The 22,507-nt window shown below is 34.5% G+C and overlaps 1 protein-coding gene and 1 long non-coding RNA gene across 3 annotated transcripts; one reads left to right on the top strand and one right to left on the bottom strand.

Annotated features, from left to right (window-relative positions):
• Positions 1-878: 878 nt before the first annotated feature.
• LOC121371187 (zinc transporter 6-A-like) lies at positions 879-17,734 on the bottom strand. The gene is made up of 13 exons (XM_041496895.1): positions 17,595-17,734; positions 12,143-12,177; positions 11,251-11,337; positions 9,630-9,714; positions 9,408-9,450; positions 8,671-8,736; positions 8,097-8,177; positions 6,596-6,631; positions 5,865-6,008; positions 4,085-4,204; positions 3,594-3,696; positions 2,987-3,103; positions 879-2,316 (listed from the first exon to the last, which is right to left on the bottom strand). Exons 1-13 carry the CDS (start codon positions 17,653-17,655, stop codon positions 1,915-1,917), a joined length of 1,380 nt encoding a protein of 459 aa, XP_041352829.1. The 5' UTR covers positions 17,656-17,734; the 3' UTR covers positions 879-1,914.
• Positions 17,725-22,426, top strand: LOC121371188. Of its 2 annotated transcripts, none has more exons than XR_005957776.1 (4): positions 17,725-17,861; positions 18,431-18,563; positions 19,359-19,403; positions 19,834-22,426. It is a non-coding gene; the product is annotated as an uncharacterized LOC121371188 (long non-coding RNA). The 2 variants fall into 2 exon arrangements; XR_005957777.1 differs by lacking the exon at positions 17,725-17,861 and adding an exon at positions 17,920-17,993.
• Positions 22,427-22,507: the final 81 nt, after the last annotated feature.

Here is a 22,507-nt window from a genome sequence, read left to right as displayed (position 1 = left end):
GACTTTCATTCATGGTGATTTACTAATCTGTGACAGAGTTATGGCTCTTGAACTTGAGAGATATGAAAATTAGTTTTCTGGACTCCTTTTTTTTTTCTTCAGAAAGCCTGGTGTTTTGTGTATACCTTTATCATGTACTGTTACAGTTTGTTTCACAATGCCTGAAGATATTGAGATGAAATTTTGTATGTACCTTCATTATGTACTGCGACTGATCAAGTTTAAACTTTCAGTGTGATTTAGCCACTTTTTACAAAAGTATGGTCCTTGAATTTAGGAGATAAGAAAAATTGTTGGGTTGGGTAGGGGACATGTATTGCTTTAGCAGTACTCTCAAAATGCTTGTTATACATTGTAATGTTGCAGGATCTTTAAGTCTCAAAAAACGTATGCAGGTGAGACCATTTTGTTTCTATTTTCCTTTTTTTTGATGGATGGGGGGTGGGGACATAAATGGCTACCATGAGTGCAGATGTGTGATTAAAATACAGGGAACTTTATGGATTAAGACAATAAATAAATATTCATGAGATTAGTAAAAAAAAAAAAAAAATTGCGTAAAGTGGAATAATACCATGTTTTTCAGCTCTGCTTATGATCTAAAACCACATCCAACGATTTATATATTGAGGGACGTTGACTGAAATTAGAAAGAACCCAGTGTGTGCAGTCAAAAGAATAAATTTCACAAAGCATCAAACTTAGTAGTGTGCTTTAACACTGATAAAATTGAAGTATACACAGACTTCCAAGAAAAAGTACTGGGTAAGTTTGAAAATCTTTCAAAAGTACCTACCGGTTTCATGAAAATATATGTATCTGGGCAAGGAAGTTAAATTTCTGTTAAATACTAACAAATACAGAGTTAACACATGAAATTAATAGCATTGTTTTAATAACGCTAACTGAACATGCAATACAAAGGCAAGTGTATTATAATGTATCATCTATACCATAAGATTTTAATATGTACAAGTAAAAACATACTAAATTTGTGGTTTTTGCCTAATGTCAACAGAGATCGTACGAGACAAAACAGTTGGTAATGACATGAGGTACAAATTGTAAAGTTGGGAATCCATTAAGAGTCTTTAAAGTGAAAGCCAAGACTGCTTAGATGTGAACATTAGTAATGCGTAGAATCTCAGGAGTCAACTAAACTGTAGTCTTCTGCTCCATTATTCCAACACAACTGGTAACATTTTGTTCAGTAATGCATTGCGATTCGCTACACAAATTTCAGAGTTCGTTCTAAAATGTTAAATAGTAGACGATACTCTATTCAACTGATCACCAACTGTCGCTAATCAAGATTTTAAAAACAAAATGTTCCCTGATCTAGGCTACATTAGAATTTTACAATTCTTTCAATATGCAATTTTGTAGTAGCTAAGCCACATATTCCCAGCACTAAGATTAAATATACTAGAAATAACTTTATATTAATTCCTTAATTACTTGGTTAAAATAACAAAGTATGACCAGTTGGCAAACCAGAAAAAACCCTAACTTCTCCAAGTTGGCACAAACCCACAACTATCAGAATAATCTGGCATACAGTCACCTCCTATCTTGCCCAAGCAGATGTGAAGCAGGTTTACTGAAAAATGCCTAACAAACAAACATGTTACCTCCCTTCAGTTTGAACATTGAATATTTTAAAGTTATCTACCTTCATTTCTATGTCACATTCATATCTACCTTCATTTTTGACACATTCAATAAGTTATCAATCTTCATTTAAAGTCGCAAATAATCTGATTATAAGAAGAATGTGTGCTTAAAAAATATTTTATCACAAAAATAATTGTGTAGCTTACTTTCAAAACATTGATTTACTTTGAATGCACCATCCATTATTCAACAGAATTAAATACAATGAGTTTGTTCTACTGCAGAGATTCAATTACATGACTATGAAAGATTCACAGATGAAAACCCCGCAATGTCCGATGTTCCCCGACCAGCAGAGGTTAGTGTAGAAGTCCGTGTATTGTCTGTGGATCGTTTTGGTGGAGGTACAACCCCAACAAATGAACTCGCTGGTGGTGGTTTGTACTGTGGTGGTGACTGAAACGATGAGAGTGAGAGCGATATGTCTACTGGAGACTGAGCTCTTGTGCTTAAAGCTGGAATTGGACTTTGATAACCAAATGCAGGAGATCCCACCATGGCATACGTTGATGCTCTCGTCCAGTCATCTTTGAATATCTGAATTGTTAGAACTGAAACGAGACTGGACAGACGACTGAACACATGCGCCAGCACCAACTGTTCATCAGCATCTCTTCGAACTCTCACTTGCAGGGACCCAGCCTAAAATGATTTATTTAAAAAAATATCTAATTGACAACTAATTTATAATATAGAATGAAAATAAATCCCAAGACTTGATACCCAAAAGGAAACATTAAATTATTCTTTTATCATGTTGCTGATAAAAGTTAAAGTGACAGACCCTGGTTTTTAAACACTATGACATACTTTTCACTATTAAAGCCATTTTAAATAATTTAAATTAGAAATATTTACATTTTATTATTTAAAATATCCAGTTTGGTGTGCCTGAAGTGGTTCTAGTCATCCAGGTTTTTGCAATACACCAAAATGCATTTTTTGTAATTCTAAAAACACGTTTGTCTGAAAAGAAATGGTTATCGAGAGGAGCTCTAGTTATTTTTAGATGGTATTTTCCTGTTTAAACATCACAGATTTGAGCTTATCTCCGTTTTAACCGTATCCAGATGTGTTGCGTGTTTGTAAATTAACTAAACTTAGTGTCCATTTTCACAGGCTAAAACTAGGATCTGCACCTTTAAACAAAATTTACTCTAAAAGACACGTTAATGATTTCATGAATCCATCTTAGTTGGCCATAATTAATACTGAAATTGCATTAAGAAGCAATGATGTTTTGCACCCAAGTTTAATTAAAATGACAAAACTTCCATACTTTCCATAACCAAATTACTTGTCATAAACTTACCAAAGTTCCAAACGAAAGGGTCCAAAAGTGTTCATTTCTGAATTCAAGTACACCATCAAGTGTTGATGCTTCTCTTAACACTTTGTCCAGCTGTCCCAGAATATGAGATGGAGCTGTCTGGAAATTAAATACAAACATGGAGATATTCTTTAATGATGTAATGTCAACATGAAAATGATGTACTAGAAACATAAAGCTCGTTCTGATATAAAAGTAAACGTTCATATCTAACTAACAGTAAACTTGTGTATCTTGCCATGAGTATGGAACTGAAGAACCTGAGCTGTCTACCAAGGACAAAGTATTGCTGTAAACCAGATTAATATTACATGTTTTTCTCCCCAAATATTCACCTTAGTGCATGTTTATGATGTAAATTTTACAAACTGCTGGTATCTGTAACACATACTAGTATATGCAATGAAAATAATTCTGACGACTTGAGACTCAAACGATGCAAAATTTATACAATTACATATTTTTTCTCCCTACAGTATATAAAAATAATAATAATAGTGTATGTGTTGATCTACATGGTAGCATTCCTTTTTAATTTAATTGATTATAGACTAAACATAATGCAGAACCAATGGATTGATATTCCTACCTGCAGAAGTATTTTTCCTGTATAAATTGTCATGGGAAATAAAGTACCACATGTCATTATGGCAATACACACAGCAACCCATGTGTCTGCAGAGTAATACATTCTGTAAAGAGAAGTAAAAATATATACACATAAATACTATATCCTACAGGCCAACAAATATTGCGAGAATGACTGTTTCATTTGCACATCGCTCACTTGAGTATAGTTTTGTGTAACCCATTTTTCGTTTGTGCATTAAATTTAGGTCATGGATTTCTGCAAAACCCATACACAATTTACACCAATTTTCAATTCTTAGAAGCCTGATCAATTCAACAAAGCTGCAAATCAAGTAACAAGCTTAACGTTTAAAATTGATAATTGTGACCATCTTGGAATTGTTTATTAAAAGGTAGGATTTGAAATTACCAACAGTTATTGACAATGCTATGTTAAGAATATCTTCAAATACTATATAAAAACAAATTAAAAATCAAGGAAAGACATACTTGGTATCTATGAGGATGTGCACAGCAAATAAGGAAATTCCTCCAGCAAATGCGATTATCACAAATGGGTTAAGCCTTGGAAGCAGAATTTTACTCAATCCTGGAACTATATGACAAAGGCTGCAAGAAAGAAAAAATGTAAAGACTTTAACATTGTGATTTGAATTAAGAACCATATAAAATAATCAAACTGCATGAAGATGGATGCCACAACATTTGGTAGCATAGGTCAATATAAAGTTGGCCTAACCATATCAGTGTTCTCGCTGCTCCATTTAAGCGGGGCGACCCGCCCCGCTATTCCATTTTACTGCCCTCCTTTCACGTTCCCCGCCCTCCTTTATTTTTGAGCGCCCTCCTTTATTTTTAAGCACCCCTCTTTATTTTCCAGCACCTATCTCCGTTATTTCCAAATGCACTTTTTTCCACACAAAAAACAACGATCAGTCTGCACACTGGACATCAAAGGAAACCAGCAGCGTTGTGTACGAAAAAGCAATTGACTAAACATTTACGACAGATACTGTAACGTAATTTAACAGTATTTTTAACAGCCTCTATTTTGTCCAATATCTGTATCCATTTGTATGTTTGATAGACAATAAAAGTTATATTTTATGTAAGCAATGAAAACATTTAATTTTTTACGGATTCGGCAATCTCAGATTGAAAAAAAACCCTCTTATTTGGCGCCAAATTTGTCATGTGATCAGAACTAAATCGTTTGATATTTTGTCCTCAGTTGCTGATATAATTGGTTGAAACTGATGATTTTTACGTTCTGTTATTCTGTTTATTCAGCAGTTCTTTATAAAATATTGTAAACTTTTAATTTTGAGGGGATATGAACGCTTACAAAAACAACGGAAGTGGTAGTGTTTATCATTAAAATCATTTATCTTGAGTGCCAAATAATATATACACCGCCTTTACAAAAACGAAACTACTTTTTATCAGCTGGCGATAATATTTTATCACAGCGATCGATTCATTTGATGAAGATGGAAATAACAAAAATGTATCTGACATTAGATCACTTTACAAACATCTTTATTGTTTTTCGTATATCTTGAAATCTTTATTAAAAATAATAATATTAAAACTTTGATCGGTCCAGCAAAACCGGAACTGCCCGTGAATGTCAGACTGATATTATCTTCGGTTCAATTAAAAGACGATTTTTGTTTATAAACCCCTTTGCACTTTTTAGTAGGCAAAATAAGGAGTATGTTTTTTCTCAAAGTCTACCAACACACAACAATATGATAACAAAACTACTTCCCCCCCCCTCACTTTTTTTTTTTTTTTTTGAAGGGTGTGGTGCCGACCAGCCGCCCTCCTTTAATTTTCACCCAGCGAGAACACTGCATATTTTAGTTACAACTTGTGACTAAAATGATAAAAACAGCTGTGTTGAATATACAGCCTATTTTGAAGATATCTGTGTACTATTAAAGCTAATATGTATAAATTCTATTCTTTTTTTTTAAAGGTTTCTACAACTGTTCAAAGTGAAGATCATTCACACACCAAGTTTCCATTCAAAAATATTTATTACTTTTCATGTTGCGAAATGCCAAGCTGGAATCAGGGGTAGGAAATTGGTGAACTGTTAAAAAGAAGAAATTTAGAAGGGTCCCAGAAATTCTTGAAATCCTAGGTTAAAATCTGTGCCATCTGACACATTTTGAAAGAAAGGACAATTAACATGCAAGGAAACGCAATGTTCCATAAGAGGAAAACAGCTGATCCAAGGAGAATTCCCACCCCTCTGGACTACCTTTCACTCATGTCTGTCATGTGTTCCTGCAGCCAACTAGAGCTAGATGCCTCTACCACATGGTTCACTGCCCGGTTCTTCACACCAAACGTAACTATCAGGTGGACAAAGCAGGCCAACAGAGTTCCCAACAGCAGACGTCCTCTACAATTCAACAGTTAAATAACATATTTTATTATTTCTACCTCTACAATTCAACAGTTAAAAAGACATATTTTATTATTTCTACCTCTACAATTCAACAGTTAACTAACATATTTCATTATTTCTACCATAAAGTTTACAATTCAACATTTAGAATTACATATTTTATTATTTCTACCTCTACAACTCAACATTTAAAATTACATCTTTTATTATTTTTACTAAGACTGATTAAAACTTAATCAATTTTATACAATACTGAATTATAATAATAAATGGAACAATCTGAAAACAGAGCACCCTGCCTTGTAGCCCATAACTTTAGTCTTACACAATATTTTAAATAACAGTTATCCATATATTTACAGATGTTAACCATAATTGCATATACAGAAACACATGGATTTCATTACTACTACTACTACTACTGCTGATGCTAATATTAAGAAAAAACCCATGACTTAATTTAAGATTTCAGTTATCTGAAGAGAGGAGAAGTGATTCCATAATGCAAGTCAAAATACTTGTTCACACATACAAAGAATTAACGGTGTTTTTTAAATGTATAAAATTAGATATTAACATACGTATGGACTTCGTTCTGCTGAAGAAGACAGGCAATACTGAAACAATAGAAATCATTAGAAATGTATTATACAAAGCAACTAATTATAATAGTAAATATACATGTATCTGTACATGTATACATCATTTTAACACCTGTCTGAAAATTATATTATCATTATCAAAGAAAAAAGTAAATTAGCTAAACTTTTAGTCAAGATAGTACAATGTTAACAAAATAAAAAGCCAGGTATGCATCTGACATTTTAGAAGAGAAAAAAAATTCTGTTAAAGGTAGACTAAACTCCAACAAGAGCCCTATGTGTTGGAAAGATGCATACCCGGGACCACCAACACATACTGACACTTTAACAAATGAAAAATGCGTAATTTTAGAATGAATAAAAAAACGTGATTATTCCTGCTAACTGGGGGCAGCCATTTTGTTTTTTGTGACGTCTGGTGGTATAGCTTGGGGCGAAGTGACATCAGCTCAGTTCCAACTTCTCTATTATGCACAGTGTAAACAAATGGTCTAATTTACGACAAGGGGCTTCACTTTCATCAACCTGACTTGTAAAACAACATAAATGACTTGATAGTATAATAAACTATTTAACTAAATATATTTCAATTTGCATCAATATAACGAAATGGAGTTATAGTATTTTTTTCTTTTAAAAAATCCAAAGAAAAAATGCATATTATTAGGCCTATTGGTAGGATACATTCGAGCAAAAACTACCACTCACGATACCCAAGTGATAATTTTCTTTTCTCTGGGACTACGTAATTGGCCAGTTTTGTGATTTTAAATGGGAATTTCTACTTAATCAAGGGTTTTACAGAATTACTTACAGTAATAAAGCTGGTAAAGTCCATTACGATTTGAGGTTATCACACAATACCCTGTGATCTTAATAAAAGATGCACGTCTTTTTAGTGTGTCTAGACACAGTGTCTAGGGACCGTCTAAATATACACCTGCCAATCAAGAACCACAGGTACAGGCCACAGAAAGAAAAGACCAATTAAGCAAGAAAACACTCCTATTATTATTTCAGTATGTGGGTTAATTTATATACAAAATATAATACAGTTATTTCAACACTTTGACAATGGTGGTTTATTTTGTATTGAAAAATAAACCAAATATACACGTTGCTGTGTTACTGGGATAGATATTACAGAACATTGCGATGCATCCGCAAAAATCAGGTATGTTTTGTTTCTTCAGTTCGAAGACTAATTCCTGACGTGACACGTTAGGTATTAAGTAACCACCAGCTCGCGTATTCACTGGGATGGTACAAAATGGCTGCCCCAGTTATATATAATAGCCGTCACATTTAAGCGTTTTATTAATAACTATACGATTATACTTGTTGATATTAAGCAATAATGTGCATTATGTATCGTTGAATATGCACACCAGTCCAAAAGCCTTGCTTTAGCATTCTATTAACAAAACTTTTCTCACTAAATTAAAATACTGAAAACTTGATGTCCAAATGTCATACACACCTCTCCTTAATGATAAAGAAAGCTCCTAACTGAGCCAGCATGGTGCTTGCAAACACTGCCAAAACTTCAAAACGTTCATAACTGAAATGTAAACAAAAGGAAACATTATTTAAGAATTGAATGTGAAAATTTTATGAAATGCAAAACTGCTTTACACACTGTATGAATGGCGTAACGCGTTGGCATTTTTAGAGATTGGAATTATTGCATTTTATAAAAAGCATAATAAATTTTTTAATGTTTGTGTCTTGTACGTTCAAGAGCCATAATTCTGTCAAAAATGGGTAAATCACCATGAAAGTCAAACTTGATCTGTAACAGTACATGATAAAGCTATATAAAACATTTCAACTCATTATCTTGAGGCATTGTGAAAAAAACATCTGAAAAACTATATGTGGGACAGACGGAAGGATGAATGGATGGAGAGACAAGAAGAAGAGACAAGACAGACAGACATAATGGCAGAGATGAAACCTATAGACCCCTCTGGTTGGACCGATAAGGGACTAATATGCATGGTTTTACAGAATAATAACTCTAAAAATGTGTTCTGTCTGAACAAATTCCTTACCCAAATGAGTATGCTGGTGTTGGCCTCTGTCTTTGGACCCACAAGCTTAGAAGACAGGTTAAGAGACTAAAATTAAAGCAGAATAATTTGGATGAATTTTCTTCATGCTAAACATGAAGAGGAATAATATTCAGACTTGGATAAACATATTATGGCAATATGCATTTATATACAATCTGCTGTCAAAAAATAAGTCAGCTGTAGCCACTGTTAATAAATTACAACTAATTAAACTCATATAATTTTCTGGACATCTAGTATTGTACTAATTGTTAGTGTTTTTATTTGAGTAAAACTGTTTGTTTGAAAAATTTGTTGGAGATATCTATTTTGTTTTATTTCATTGTATGTTCTCTATAATTTAACCCAAATTAGCAGAATTATTTCTAACCGGAGTAGGCCTATGTGTATTAGATGTCTTTTACAACAAGCATTCTAAAGCAATACCCGTTTCCCACTCGGCCCCAACAAATTTCTGTACTGCCTAAGTCTAAGGGAAATAATTCTGTCAAAAAAGGGCCAATCACAAAATATTTTAGCTCAATATCTTGAGGCATTATGAAAAAAAAAACCTGTCCACAAAACATATGAGACAGATGGACAGACAAACAGAGATAGTCGAAAAACATATAGTCACCTCTGGTGGGCCTATTAGGGGACTAAAAACAATGACCAATTAGCAATGAAATGATTAGCTGTGTGGTATACTAACAGACATAAATGTGATATCTACATACCTGAATATATCAAATATTGTAAGATATGTAAATGCTGTCAGAGCTGAAAATAGAATAAAATTGTATTTTTAAAAACCTTAAAAATACTAATGTATACAAATTACAGCTTATTAATAGAATTTTACAATTTTATACTGTACATGCTCTAAGTATTTCACTTTCAGCAATTTATTATAAATGTTAATATATACGTTTATAAAGTAAAAAAGAATGACAGCTTACCCATGCTGTTTGTAGAATGGCACCACGTGAGAAGGATGACTGTACACAGTGTATTAAAACCTAAGAACATCATGATCTTCTTGCCCTATGAAAACAGAAACATCATAAAACATAATTTTAATGGTAAGTAGACAAAGTAGTACAGTATTATACTATTACTCTTCTTTTTTTTCATATGCTTACAAACCTTTTACTGTGGACTTATGCTTCCACAATCCAGAAACTTCAATTCCATACAAATTGCATGTAGGAGTTCACACTTTACAGAAACATTTATAAGCATGGGCATTCATCTAAAAACCTCAAATTAAAGATTACTTTATAATAAAATTATTAACTATGAGATATATGGTTTAAATCTATTAAATTTTATTGCATACTTATTATTCCTATTTTTTCTTTCACAAATCGTAAAGATACAAAATAACTATGCTAAACATTCCAAACTTTATTCGAAAAAAAAAAGAGGATAACCTTGTTTATCATATAATATCTTACATTTTTAGTGCAATCAAAGTATGTGATATTTTTCAGATCACATACTTTAAGAATTTGATAACTTTGCAAATTAGATGTAAATTACATGTAATCGAGATCATGGCACCAAGTTTATTGACATTTAAGCAAATGTACTAGGGTGACACTATAATTGACGTATGCATTCATAGTCATCGAATAAAAACATTTCAATAGCAATTTTATACTGAAAGCTGTCTAGCATTCAGAAAACAAAATACATTAAGCACTAGTTTATTTTGATGTAAGGACATAAATGTTATAAATCCCTACCTCACCCAAAAACATTCCTTTACAAAAACTGCATAATGTAATGAATTAGATAGTATATGAAGTACAGTGAAACCTCTCAAAATCAGACCCTCTGTAAACCGGAATTATCTATAAACCGGACGTTTTGCACGATCTCTTGTCAAATATCAGTACAAAAGAGAGCCTCTCTAAAGCGGATAGCCCTTAAAACCAGACATTTTACTTTGTCCCAAGTGTTTCTGGTTTAGGGGGGTTTCACTGTATATGAATCATAGAACTGTTGTGGCGTCTTCATAACTCCTAATTTAAGCTAATGCCACACAATAATGTGTTGAACTGTACATGTATTTATAATTACAAACTTTCCGCTTTAATACAATTTCCTCAATTCTGATTGGATGGTGTCAAAGAAAAACTGAATGTTAACCTTTGATAAACCTCAGAAAATTACGTCATTATGCCAGCTGGGATGTCATTACATAAAACAGGTCATGGAAATATGGTGTGTCCAGGTGCTTGTGTATACATTTTAGAAAAGGGTGAGAGGCTAAACTGTGGCTTGTGAAATTTATGAGTGGTTAAGACATGTTTCCCCAGAAAAGTCTTGAAAAAAAAAGGGAGAAAATTTGCTTGATGAAGGGGAGGGTTCAACTGCTGTAACCCACCCTCTACACAAGCTCCTGTCTTCGTAATTACATAAAATCTGTTTGTCATTTTTTTTAAATGAACTTATCAATGTACAACTGTATTTAGTATAAAATCACATAGCGTAGTGAAGCGATTTTATACAATTTGTAACTGTTATATATCGATAAATTCGCAAAAAATAACGAACAATTCTTATATAACTTACTTCTTTTAGTTGCAATATTTGTGATATTTCCTTTATCACGGTGCTTGGGAAAGACTTGCTTCCTTGAGCAAAAGGATAGATTGGTCCCTGAAAATTAATAGAAAAACCCTCATTAAACATGAACAACAATTACACAGATGGTGCATATTGTATTATTATATATTATATAACAAACATAAAAGGTCTAAAGCTCCCTTGTGAAGGGACCGTGCTTATAATACAACTATGTATATGCAATGGTGTTGTCATGACTTTAAAGTCTCATACCTTATTAGAATCTCGAGTCGAGATGTTTTATAAGTGCCAGGCCTTCTTTGTCAAAGAAAGAATTAGTTTTGTGTTCTGCACTTAACTTTATTTCAGTACTTGCATAATTATAACAAGTTATAAACAAAATAAAATGGTTTACCTGAAATCGTTTGCAAAATTTTGATTTCTCCGAGAATTAATGAGCTACAAGTTTTCTTGTGTGTACTTTTGTTTGGGGGCGGGGGTATCAGATGCATATATATCTTTGTCAGAAAAATGTACCCAAAAGCTTATTAATTCATTGTATAGTATACATGTAAAATGTGAAAAAAATTGATTTTGGAAATATTCATCAGGTGATCAGTTGGGCTACTCAGATCATTTGAAACTGTAATGTTCAAGTACATGTATGACTACCAGTATTAACAGTTTAAATACTGCATTTCTTTTTAATACTTTTAGAGACTTGTGTAACAGGTGAACACCTTCCCACCCCAAAAACCCCAGATGTTTATACTATTTTTAGAGACCACTATTTTGTTCTTGGTAAACCTACATGCACCAGGATAATGATAGCCAAGATACATACCCAGTACTGCTACTGCTAAGGTCAAATAAATCAAATTAAATATCAAATACTTACCGATGTATTATACTTTGTTCCATCTTTCCTGTCATCTAAAAGAGGAAAGAAATGAAATTTTGGATGCGGTTATATCAGAATTTTATTGTAATTTATTTAGCCAGTTCCAGCAACACAGCATGAACAGTACTTAAGTTAAAGTTTGTTTTGATTAATGACATTGCTTGAGCCGATTTTTCCATTAGTAGCAAGGGATCTTTTTTATGCACCATCCCATGTACTACGGCCTTTGATATACTAGTCATGGTGCACTGGCTGGAACGAGAAATAGCCCAATGGGCTACCGATGGGGATTGATCCTAGACTGAAAGCACATGAGGCGAGTGCTTTACCACTGGTCTACATCCTATGATGTCATGTGATAGGTTTTAACATGCACATTCAGAACAAGCTATTGTAGCACATGTCTTTCATGCACACAGGTGTCCACTTTTGCTAGCTCCTCCATCCAGGACAGGAATAGGTTTGGGTGGGTGGAAGAGTGGTTCACCCACACTGACACGTGCAAGGGAGCACAAGCAACCCGACCAGGCCGGGTCAGAAGTGGGTGAGGGTTGGTTTTGGTGCTATTGAATTTGCAAATGTCTTGTAGGGTTAAAGTCAAATAGAAAATGTTGGGTAATTTCTTGAAGGTAATTTTGACGCATAATTTATAACAGTTCATCGAAACTATAAATGGAGCTAATTGATAGGCAGGGTTGAAAATTAGCAGTCGCCCAGTCACCCATGGTGACCTTTATAGACTAAGAATTTTACAAAGGTAGTCCGTTGGGCGACCATCGATTTTAGGGTCTGATGAATATGGTACCGTACAAGTTAAAATAAAAATACACTGATACTGAATCAAATATGACAAAACACACTACAGAGCTGGCAATAAAAAACATAGAACATGTTCTATATTATGACAGCACCAACATAATGAATAAAGATAAAATTCATATAATAACATATTAATTTATTAAGTTTTAAACCCATACCGTCTCAAATAATATTGTATTGGGGGTAAAAGTGCAGTGTAAATTACAACAAAAATTCTTTTCAAATTACCATCAAACTGCATAGGTTAACTTTATTTTTTTCATACATGTTTTAAGGCAATTGATGTAACATCCAAGGTAATCGGAATGACACAAGCGTAATTAATACATGAACAGGGCTGTATCTCTGCACAAAGCAGAGTTGAAAGGGCATTTGGCAAAATAGTGGATGATTTCATGGATCTATATCTAGTGCCTAGTCTATAGGAGAATAGCCACTTCCGAGGAAATCATTTGCTGGGGATTTCACCCCTCTCATGCATCGCCACAAAGTTTATTCCATCCCTCTTGTATCGTCACAAAGAGGACCGCCACTTCCAGATGTTTCCTAGAGCACACACTGTTCTACTTTTAGTCTCTTTGTACTGCATTATCTTTTACCCTGAGATTTAATATGTATAATTTAATGGTACTTTGTAAAGAAACATGTTAATTTATACTGGATTTCTGTTTTCCTTTTGTTTTTATTTCAGTTGGTATGGGTTTAAAACTCAATAACATGTTTTTATATGAATTTTAACGTTATTCATTATGAAGTTAAATGCCAATTCATCAGTTTTCTTTAATCCAAACGGACTATATACAGTGAGCACATGGTTATTATTTAATAAAAAACCACTCTAGTTTTGATTTTGACTGTGTAGTTAAATTCCATTGTGATAAATGGAGGGCTAGTTGAATTTGAGTAGGGCTAGTACAATTTTTTTTCAACTGGCCCTGCTGGCGACCATGGTTTTCATGTTCATTTTCAACCCTGCATAGGTGATCGAAAGGTAGCTCCTTGCTGGAATCATTTGGGATTGGGTAGAATGAGCCAGTATTCTTTTGACTGAGCTACATCCCACCCCAGATAGACATATATACATCAACATTTAATAGGTGTGCAGAAAGGAAGAATATTTTACTAGTCTGCCAGACCAGAACCAACTAAAATTTACTAGCCCACCACAATTTATACTAGTACGCCAGCCTATAGAACAATATATCAATGTTTAATAATATTATAATATACACTGTCTAACAGTCTAAGAAAGACAAAGTTTTTCAGTTTAGTCCGTATATATAACAAAATTAACAAAATTCTAAAAAAATATATATATACCATTGGTTAGAAAAACCCAGATCGCCATTCTGACTGGTAGTTGCATTTTACAACTGGTCTGTGATAATTTTTACTCGCATTTGGTGAGCAGGCTAGTACGTACTGTCTGCACCAGGGCTACAGAAAGTACTCGGCCGCTCGTCAAATTTGAGTAATAATTTTTACGGACGATTTAAAAAATGCAAATACCAGCCCGACGGTCTATCAAGTCTTTGATTTTATTTGACACGTGATGTTTATCACTTAGTGACTTACCAAGTGTTAATAATAATGTTTTGTCTATCTCTATATATATTGTTTGAAGTGTATATTATAATATTGTTAATAATGTATTGTTCTATAAACTGGTGGACTAGTAGAAATTTTAGTGAACTACTAAATTTTAGTTGGTTCTGGTCCGGCGGGCTAGTTAAATATTTTCCATTTCTGCACCCCTGTTTAATCATAATATATGAATTTTTGTATTATAAATGACTAAAGTTATATTTAAACATTTAACTTGATAATATGTCTATAATTCTGATCCTGTAAGTATATATGTCCTGGAGTAATATATATATTATTATTAAAAGTGAGACAAATTAAAAAAAAAAAAGACTACCGACGCTAAACCGACTTGAAAATATTGCTAGTAAGGTTGACATTAGTCTGATACATCTATTATAACATAACATTCAGTTTGACAGCAAATGTATTTGCAGGGTTCGAACTTAGGAATTTATTACCCATATCAATTTTGAAAGGTTTCTGTCATAGGCAAAATGCTCACTAGCTCGAGTCACCTCCAGCCCTCCCTTTACAATATTGATATGTAGGGGGCTAGAAGAAACTCTATGTAATGGTTTGGCAATCGTCGACAACCAAATGATTGCAAGCTACTGTGTTTAAAGTACAAAAGAAACTTGGCACCCATATGCGAAATGAACCTGCGCTGTACCTTCTTGCGGGAACCCGACAGCACCCACATTCAGCTATGCTTCGTGACACTCCGTCGCAAGAATTACAAAGCTCGGTGACCTATTTCGTGACGTAGATCACATGATCGCCCACTGGGCGATTCCGCCTAGTAGACGGAATGGCTGAGTAGGCGATCACATGATGCAACATCACGATATAGGTCGGCAAAATTAGAATTCTGCTGTCCGGAGTTTGCCAAAGCTTAGCTGAATGTGGGTGCTGTCGGGTTTCTTTCTGTAGTGTGTGTATTAGTGATTAATATGTGGGGTTTTTTTAATCAATTAACTCGAAAATGATCGATGTAAAAGTATTTAACGTCAAACATAGAATTGTTGTGATATTAGAGCGGAAATCTTTACCAACTTTTTGGTTGTCGGGAATTGCCAAAAAAATACATAGCTTGGTCTCCGACTGTAATGAGAGCGTATTTATGTCCAAATGTCCGTCTAGCTCTCTTACAGTCAGAGTACTCGGGCTATGGACTAGCCTACGTGTCAGAATTACCAAATGTTTAAAGGTAGGGTCAACTCAAACAAGAGCCTTATGTGTTGGAAAGATGCATACCCGGACCACCAACACATACTGACACTTTAGCAAATGAAAAACGCGTAATTTTAGAGTTAACAAAAAAACATGATTATTCCTGCTAACTGGGGGCAGCCATTTTGTTAAGTTTTTGTGACGTCCGGTGGGATAGCATGGGGCGAAGTGACGTCAGCTCCTGACCATCTCCTGTATGTACAGTGTAAACAAAAGCAGTAATTTTCGACAAGGCGCTTCTCTTTGATCAACCTGACTTGTAAAACAGCATAAATGACGTAATAATATAATAAAGTATTTAACTAAATATATTTCGAGTTGCATTAATGGAACAAAATGGGGTTATAGTATTTTTCTCTGTTTAATAATCCAAAGGAAAAATGTACACTATTAGGCCTATTGATATGCTACGTTGGAGCAAAAACGAAAACCCACGATACCCAAGTGATAATTTTCTTTTCTTTGGGACTACGTAATTGATCAGTTCTGTGGTTTTAGATGGAAAAGTCTACTTAATAGTTTTACAGAACTATTTACAGTAATAAACCATGTCCATTACAATTTTAGGGGCCGACAGGTAATATTCCACAATACCGGTATGTATTTTTGTGTCTAGACAGCGTCAATTAATTGGCTCGTCTGGTTACCAATCAAATACACACCTGCCAATCAGGAATCACAGGTAGAAGCAACTAATAGCATAGACCAATTAACTAAGAAAACACTTCGTGTATCATTTCAGTACGTAGGTTCATGCATGGGCAAAACATTGTTAATTGTTTCGACTTGTTGTGTAGCCACTTTGACAATGGTATTTTATTTTGTATTGAATAATATATAATAATATAGTGCTGGATATACTTATTGCTGGCTTACTGGGATGTGTATTATTACAGAACATTGCAATGTATGACTATGTATCATACCGCAAAAACCAGGTAGATTGTGTTTCTCTAGTTCTAAGGCTCATTCCTGTCGTTACGTGTTAAGTATTACCAGGGGTTTCCCCAGGGCCGTTAGGCGTCACGGCCCGACACACCTTGGTCCGTAAATTAAGCGCTTTGACGGCGTGGAAGCGCCTTAAATCAATTGCCGCTACGCCTTGATTTGAAGTACTTTAGAACAATGAACATGCAGTATTTTACAAGCAGACATTACAACAGGCATTTAACATGACGCTGAAATCAACGGCAACAACATGGTGCAAATTATGAAATTGTTTGGGGTGGGGAATTGATGGGTTATTTAAAAAAAAGTACCCTCCCCCCCAAAAAAAAAAACCCACACAAAAATAACCCCAACACGATATGATTTGATGGATTAAACCCACTACCCCACTTCTTTTGGCTTGATTTGTGTTATAATGATGCTAAATATGTAAGCGTCTTACACAAATCCTGGGGAAAGGCCTGATTACATAACCACCAGCTCGCCAGAGGGCGTACTCAGAGATGGTACAAAATGGCTGCGCCCGTTATATATAATAGCCGTCACATTTAACCGTTTTATTAATTAACTATACGATTATATGTGTTGATATTAAGCAATAATGTGCATTATATATTGTTGAATATGCATTACCAGGCCAAATGCCTTAATTGTCCTCTCCTTTAACATCCAATAGCCGATGATTAATTAATCAATGTGATCTAGTGGTGTCGTTAAACAAAACAAAACTTTGAACACGGTAAAATCGGATTGGGTAGGGTTGACCAAACTGGGTCGAGTCGGTTTTGCCTTTGCAAGTTACTGGCTATCTTAAATTTTTCTTTATTTAATTATAAAATAGTAAAAACAAGCGAGTTTAACAAACCTTCAACTTTAAGAGAAACACTGCTACTTATTAAATCAGGCATTGAATGAAAATTTGCCATTTTATTTTTTCTTTATCTTTTGGAATATATCAAATATTTCCCAACATTTTGACATTTCGTGGCAAATACCGGAAGTAACTATTTGTCGAAGACATAAGCGAACTTAAAACAAAGTACAAAATGTGAAATAACGAAATTTTTAGGGAGGAAAATAAGGACGACACGCCAAAATAAGAACGACTTGCCTAAGATTTTATTTTTAATGAGTAATTCTTGTATATTCTATCATAGTTCTTATTTTATTTTTATTTTGCCGACAAAACATAGTTACTATAACAGAGTTATTGCCCCTATTCACGTGTTGATGTCCTTTCATGGCTAAAATTTGACATTAACGGGTAAAGCCTGTTTGTCTCGTACCCCAAAACCGCGTTACACCCCGCATTGACATCACGTAGATACTGTCCTTTAAATATGACTTAATATCTGGAACTGACCTGGAAAGTTTAATACAACACTTTAGACCTCTATTTTAATCTCTACCCGTCCCTCTCTCCCCCTCTCTCCCCTCCCCCCCCCCCTCTCTCTCTCTCTCTCTCTCTCTCTCTCTCTCTCTCTCTCTCTCTCTCTCTCTCTCTCTCTCTCTCTCTCTCTCTCTCTTTTCCCCCTCTCTTTTCATATTTTTAAAGATGTAATTTCAGTATATTTTCAAAACATTATTTAGCTATTTAGAATAGACGGTCATAATCACAAATACTAGCACAAATTTAATGCAGTATGTACATCAGGTACATTCTATACAATTTTGTGTAAATTGCAAACATTAATTTTACAGTTCGAAATGTTGAAGCAGCCCAAGAAAGCTGGATCGAGTTGGGTGGTGTCTGGAATCAAGATAGCTGTTGTTCTAGAACTGGCTTTTGTTGGGGCCTCATATTTAGTCTGGTCCAAAATGAACAAGTCTCGGGGTAAGATCTGTTTTGTTTACTGTATGTCATCCTATTTCATTTCATTTCAACTCTGACTGGCCTCGGTGGCGTCGTGGTTAGGCCATTGGTCTACAGGCTGGTAGGTACTGGGTTCGGATCCCAGTCGAGGTATGGGATTTTTAATCCAGATACCGACTCCAAACCCTGAGTGAGTGCTCCGCAAGGCTCAATGGGTAGGTGTAAACCACTTGCACCGACCAGTGATCCATAACTGGTTCAACAAAGGCCATGGTTTGTGCTATCCTGCCTGTGGGAAGCGCAAATAAAAGATCCCTTGCTGCTAATCGGAAAGAGTAGCCCATGTAGTGGCGACAGCGGGTTTCCTCACAAAATCTGTGTGGTCCTTAACCATATGTCTGACGCCATATAACCGTAAATAAAATGTGTTGAGTGCATCGTTAAATAAAACATTTCTTTCTTTCTTTCATTTCAACTAATTTTTGTGCTTATATCCAATTAAGGTTCAAGCACGCTGTCCTAAGCACACACCTCACTCAGCTATCTGGGCTGTCTGTCCAGCACAGTGGGTTAGTTGTTAATTGTTAGTGGCTAGTGAGAGAGAAGAGGGTGTAGTGGCCGTACATCTACCATTTGAGTCGTTAAAACTCGCTCTGGGTGGGAGCTGGTACTGGGTTGTGAACCCAGTACCTACCAGCCTTATGTCATGGCTTAACCATAATGCCACTGAGGCTGGTTGTCATTCTGTTAACTTCCTAAAATGTTGCATGAAAATCAGAGATCTTCACTTGTTTAATATATGATTTTATATTTCAGATTTCCGTTTCAAAATGCACAACAGCTTTCCAGTCCTCCTGAAAGGTAACTACTAAACTTAAGATTTTATTTTTAAAAAGAGACTTTACACACAAGTAGTATGCCTTTATTTAAATGTTAAAGCTACAGTCCCTGGAATATTTTTATTATTTATTATTTAAGCATACCAGTTCTGTTTGGTACATGAAAAATCCACCACATCGCTGTAGTTTCGCCATGCAGACTTATTTACATTATCTAGGTCAACTACAAACGCATTGGCCAGCTTTGTTTTTCTTCATTTAGCGGGACACCAGTAGAACTGGGACTTTACATGATTTGTGCAGGCACTGAGCTTCTCACGTGATTTGGAACAAATTTAACTGTCTCGATTGAGGGGTCCTCTCATATCTCAATATCGGCAATTGCCGTCGTTGCCGCCGTTAAGTTCGAGCCCTGCTTACACACACTGTATATATTATGTTTATTTTTTCAGGGTATTATATGACTGGAGAAACACTGGGTGGGTTTCAGACGAAGCAAGAAGACTATAAAGCCTGGGGAATTGAGGATACAAGCTGAAGTGAACAATGTCACAAATACAGTAGTGGATCTGGATTGTCTCCGAGTGGGGGATGGGGGATGGGGGATGGAGTTGTGGTAGAATCGAGACAAAAATGGTTATGACAGGATTTCTCACTGAAATAGTATTTTCAGTATATAGCAATACTCTTTCAGTAATGTTTTTTTATGATGATAAGATTTTGTCTTGAGCATTTTAATTTCCTGAAGAATACATGACTAAAATGTGTTTTTTAAATAGTCATTTAAAAGGGAATGAACCGTCACCACCCATGCCACCTCCTGAATCCTGAAATACAAGAACATAATTTGGAATGACTTTGATTAATCTGTCATGGCTAAAATGGAGTAACATTTTGAAAAGTAAATTTACACATGTAGATTGACACCAATTGTTCTGTATAAATATTTTTGGAGGACTTTTCACCATGAGAACAGTTGGACCATCATCCCCAAACTTTGATAACTAATAAGTTATTTTATAAATTTAATAACATAATTAACACATTACCTTTTTATATTTATAATGTGACTCATAACTTTTGTTGTGTATTCTAGAAACATCTTTGTATTCAGATTGTGTTTTCCTGTAACCTAAGAATTGGGATTTTTGTTTTATAGTTATTGCTAAAGCCTTGTGATACTGATAGTATATGTGAAACATATTTTCTAAAATAGTTTTTATGATAATAAAGGGTAGAGTGCCTTAGAGACATTTTAGCTATGTTGGTGTGTTTTTCAGTGTGTGATGCCGGTATATAGACCGAAGGCATGTTCGGTATGGCTCAACTGGTTTTTACATTTAATGTTAGATGAATGTGACATGATACAAGATGATGATACCAGTCAAATTGTTCATGAGTGCTTAGCCTCCTAAACATGCCACTGACAGTAAACCCTACATGCAGTCCGACTTGCTTAATCAGCCACTGACAGTAAACCCTACATGCAGTCCAACTTGCTTAATCAGCCACTGACAGTAAAACCTACATGCAGCCCGACTTGCTTAATCAGCCACTGACAGTAAAACCTACATGCAGTCCGACTTGCTTAATCAGCCACTGACAGTAAAACCTACATGCAGTCCGACTTGCTTAATCAGCCACCTGTCATTAGAGACCATCTTATTCTCACAAATATCTATTATAATTAAAATTAACCTGTATTGAGTAGACATATGTCATAAAGGCCAATATATTATCCCAAATATGCCACTATTAAGCAACCATCTTAAGGGAAAATTCTTTATACTCTGTTTATTCACCTTATACAGGTGGCTGTTTAATAGTTTGTGCTTTATAGAGATGACTGGTATCCTGTTGAATAAGACTTGTTATTAACCATTAGTTAACAAAATATTTTATCACATGATGTTGTATACCAAAGACACATTTTATCATATGTATTAAATGCTTTTAAAATAGTTATGTGAAGTTGACTGTACACATGGTATGTATATATTAAAAAACTGATTCGTTGTCTGTGACAATATGAAGCTGCCTATCATGATTGACTTAATTTTAGTACCAAAATATAGGTAATGGACATTTTTATAGGTTTTAACGAAATGTTTGAGACTGTTTTATTTCATTACTACAATTGTGGATCGGGATATAGCCCATTGGTAAAGCGCTCGCATGATGCACAGTTGGTCTCAGATTGGTCCCTGTCAGTGGGTTAATTGGGCTATTTTTCATTCCAGCCAGTACTCCACAACTAGTATATCAAAGGCTGTGGTATGTGCTATCCTGTTTAAGGGATGGTACATATAAAAGATCCCTTGCTACTAATGGAAACATGTAACAGGTTTCCTCTTTAAGACTGTTAATGTTACCAATTGTTTGACATCTAAAAGCCTATAATTAATAAATCAATGTGCTTTAGTGGTGTCATTAAATAAAGCAAACTTTTAGCTACAATTCTCAACAGTTTGATAAATTTTGTATAGCATACAGAAATGAAAGTTAATTTTTTTTTTATTATTGTTGGTCCCCTACCAGTCCAACCAGAGGTGACCATAGATTTCCTGTCTGTCTGACTTTTGTTATGATTAAATAATGATTTACCCATTTTTTACCTTTGAACTTTGGAGATAAGAACATTTGTTTTCCAGACTCTTTTTTTTGGTACTTTTATTTCGCAATGCATCAAGATATTGAGCTGAAATTATGTGTATAGCTTTATGAATCATAATAACCTGTTACAGATCAAGTTTGCCCATGACAATTTACTAATTGTTAACTGAATTATCGCCCTTGAACTTAGAAGATATGGACATTTGTTGAGACCGATAGGGGACATGTATTGCTTTAGCAGTACTCTCAGAATATGGATCAGTAGTTTTATTGGCTGTAATAGATGTAATGTACACCAACTCATCTGGCTATTATACAAATTAGGGTTGTTTTGATTACTACTACTAGTATTGGTTGGTATATTTGAAAATAACATTGTAATATATTTAATTATTGTATAATAGACTTAACAAATAAAGTTATACCAGTATATTAATTGCCTTTTCTTAAAATATCAATGTCTATATACACAGTAAAACCACTCTGAGCCAGACCCCCATGCAAATAAGTAAA

This window comes from Gigantopelta aegis, chromosome 4, assembly GCF_016097555.1.
Source record: "Gigantopelta aegis isolate Gae_Host chromosome 4, Gae_host_genome, whole genome shotgun sequence".
Taxonomy (NCBI): domain Eukaryota; kingdom Metazoa; phylum Mollusca; class Gastropoda; order Neomphalida; family Peltospiridae; genus Gigantopelta; species Gigantopelta aegis.
The sequence above is the reverse complement of the archived record's forward strand: the minus strand, read 5'-3'. Positions and strand labels throughout refer to the sequence as shown.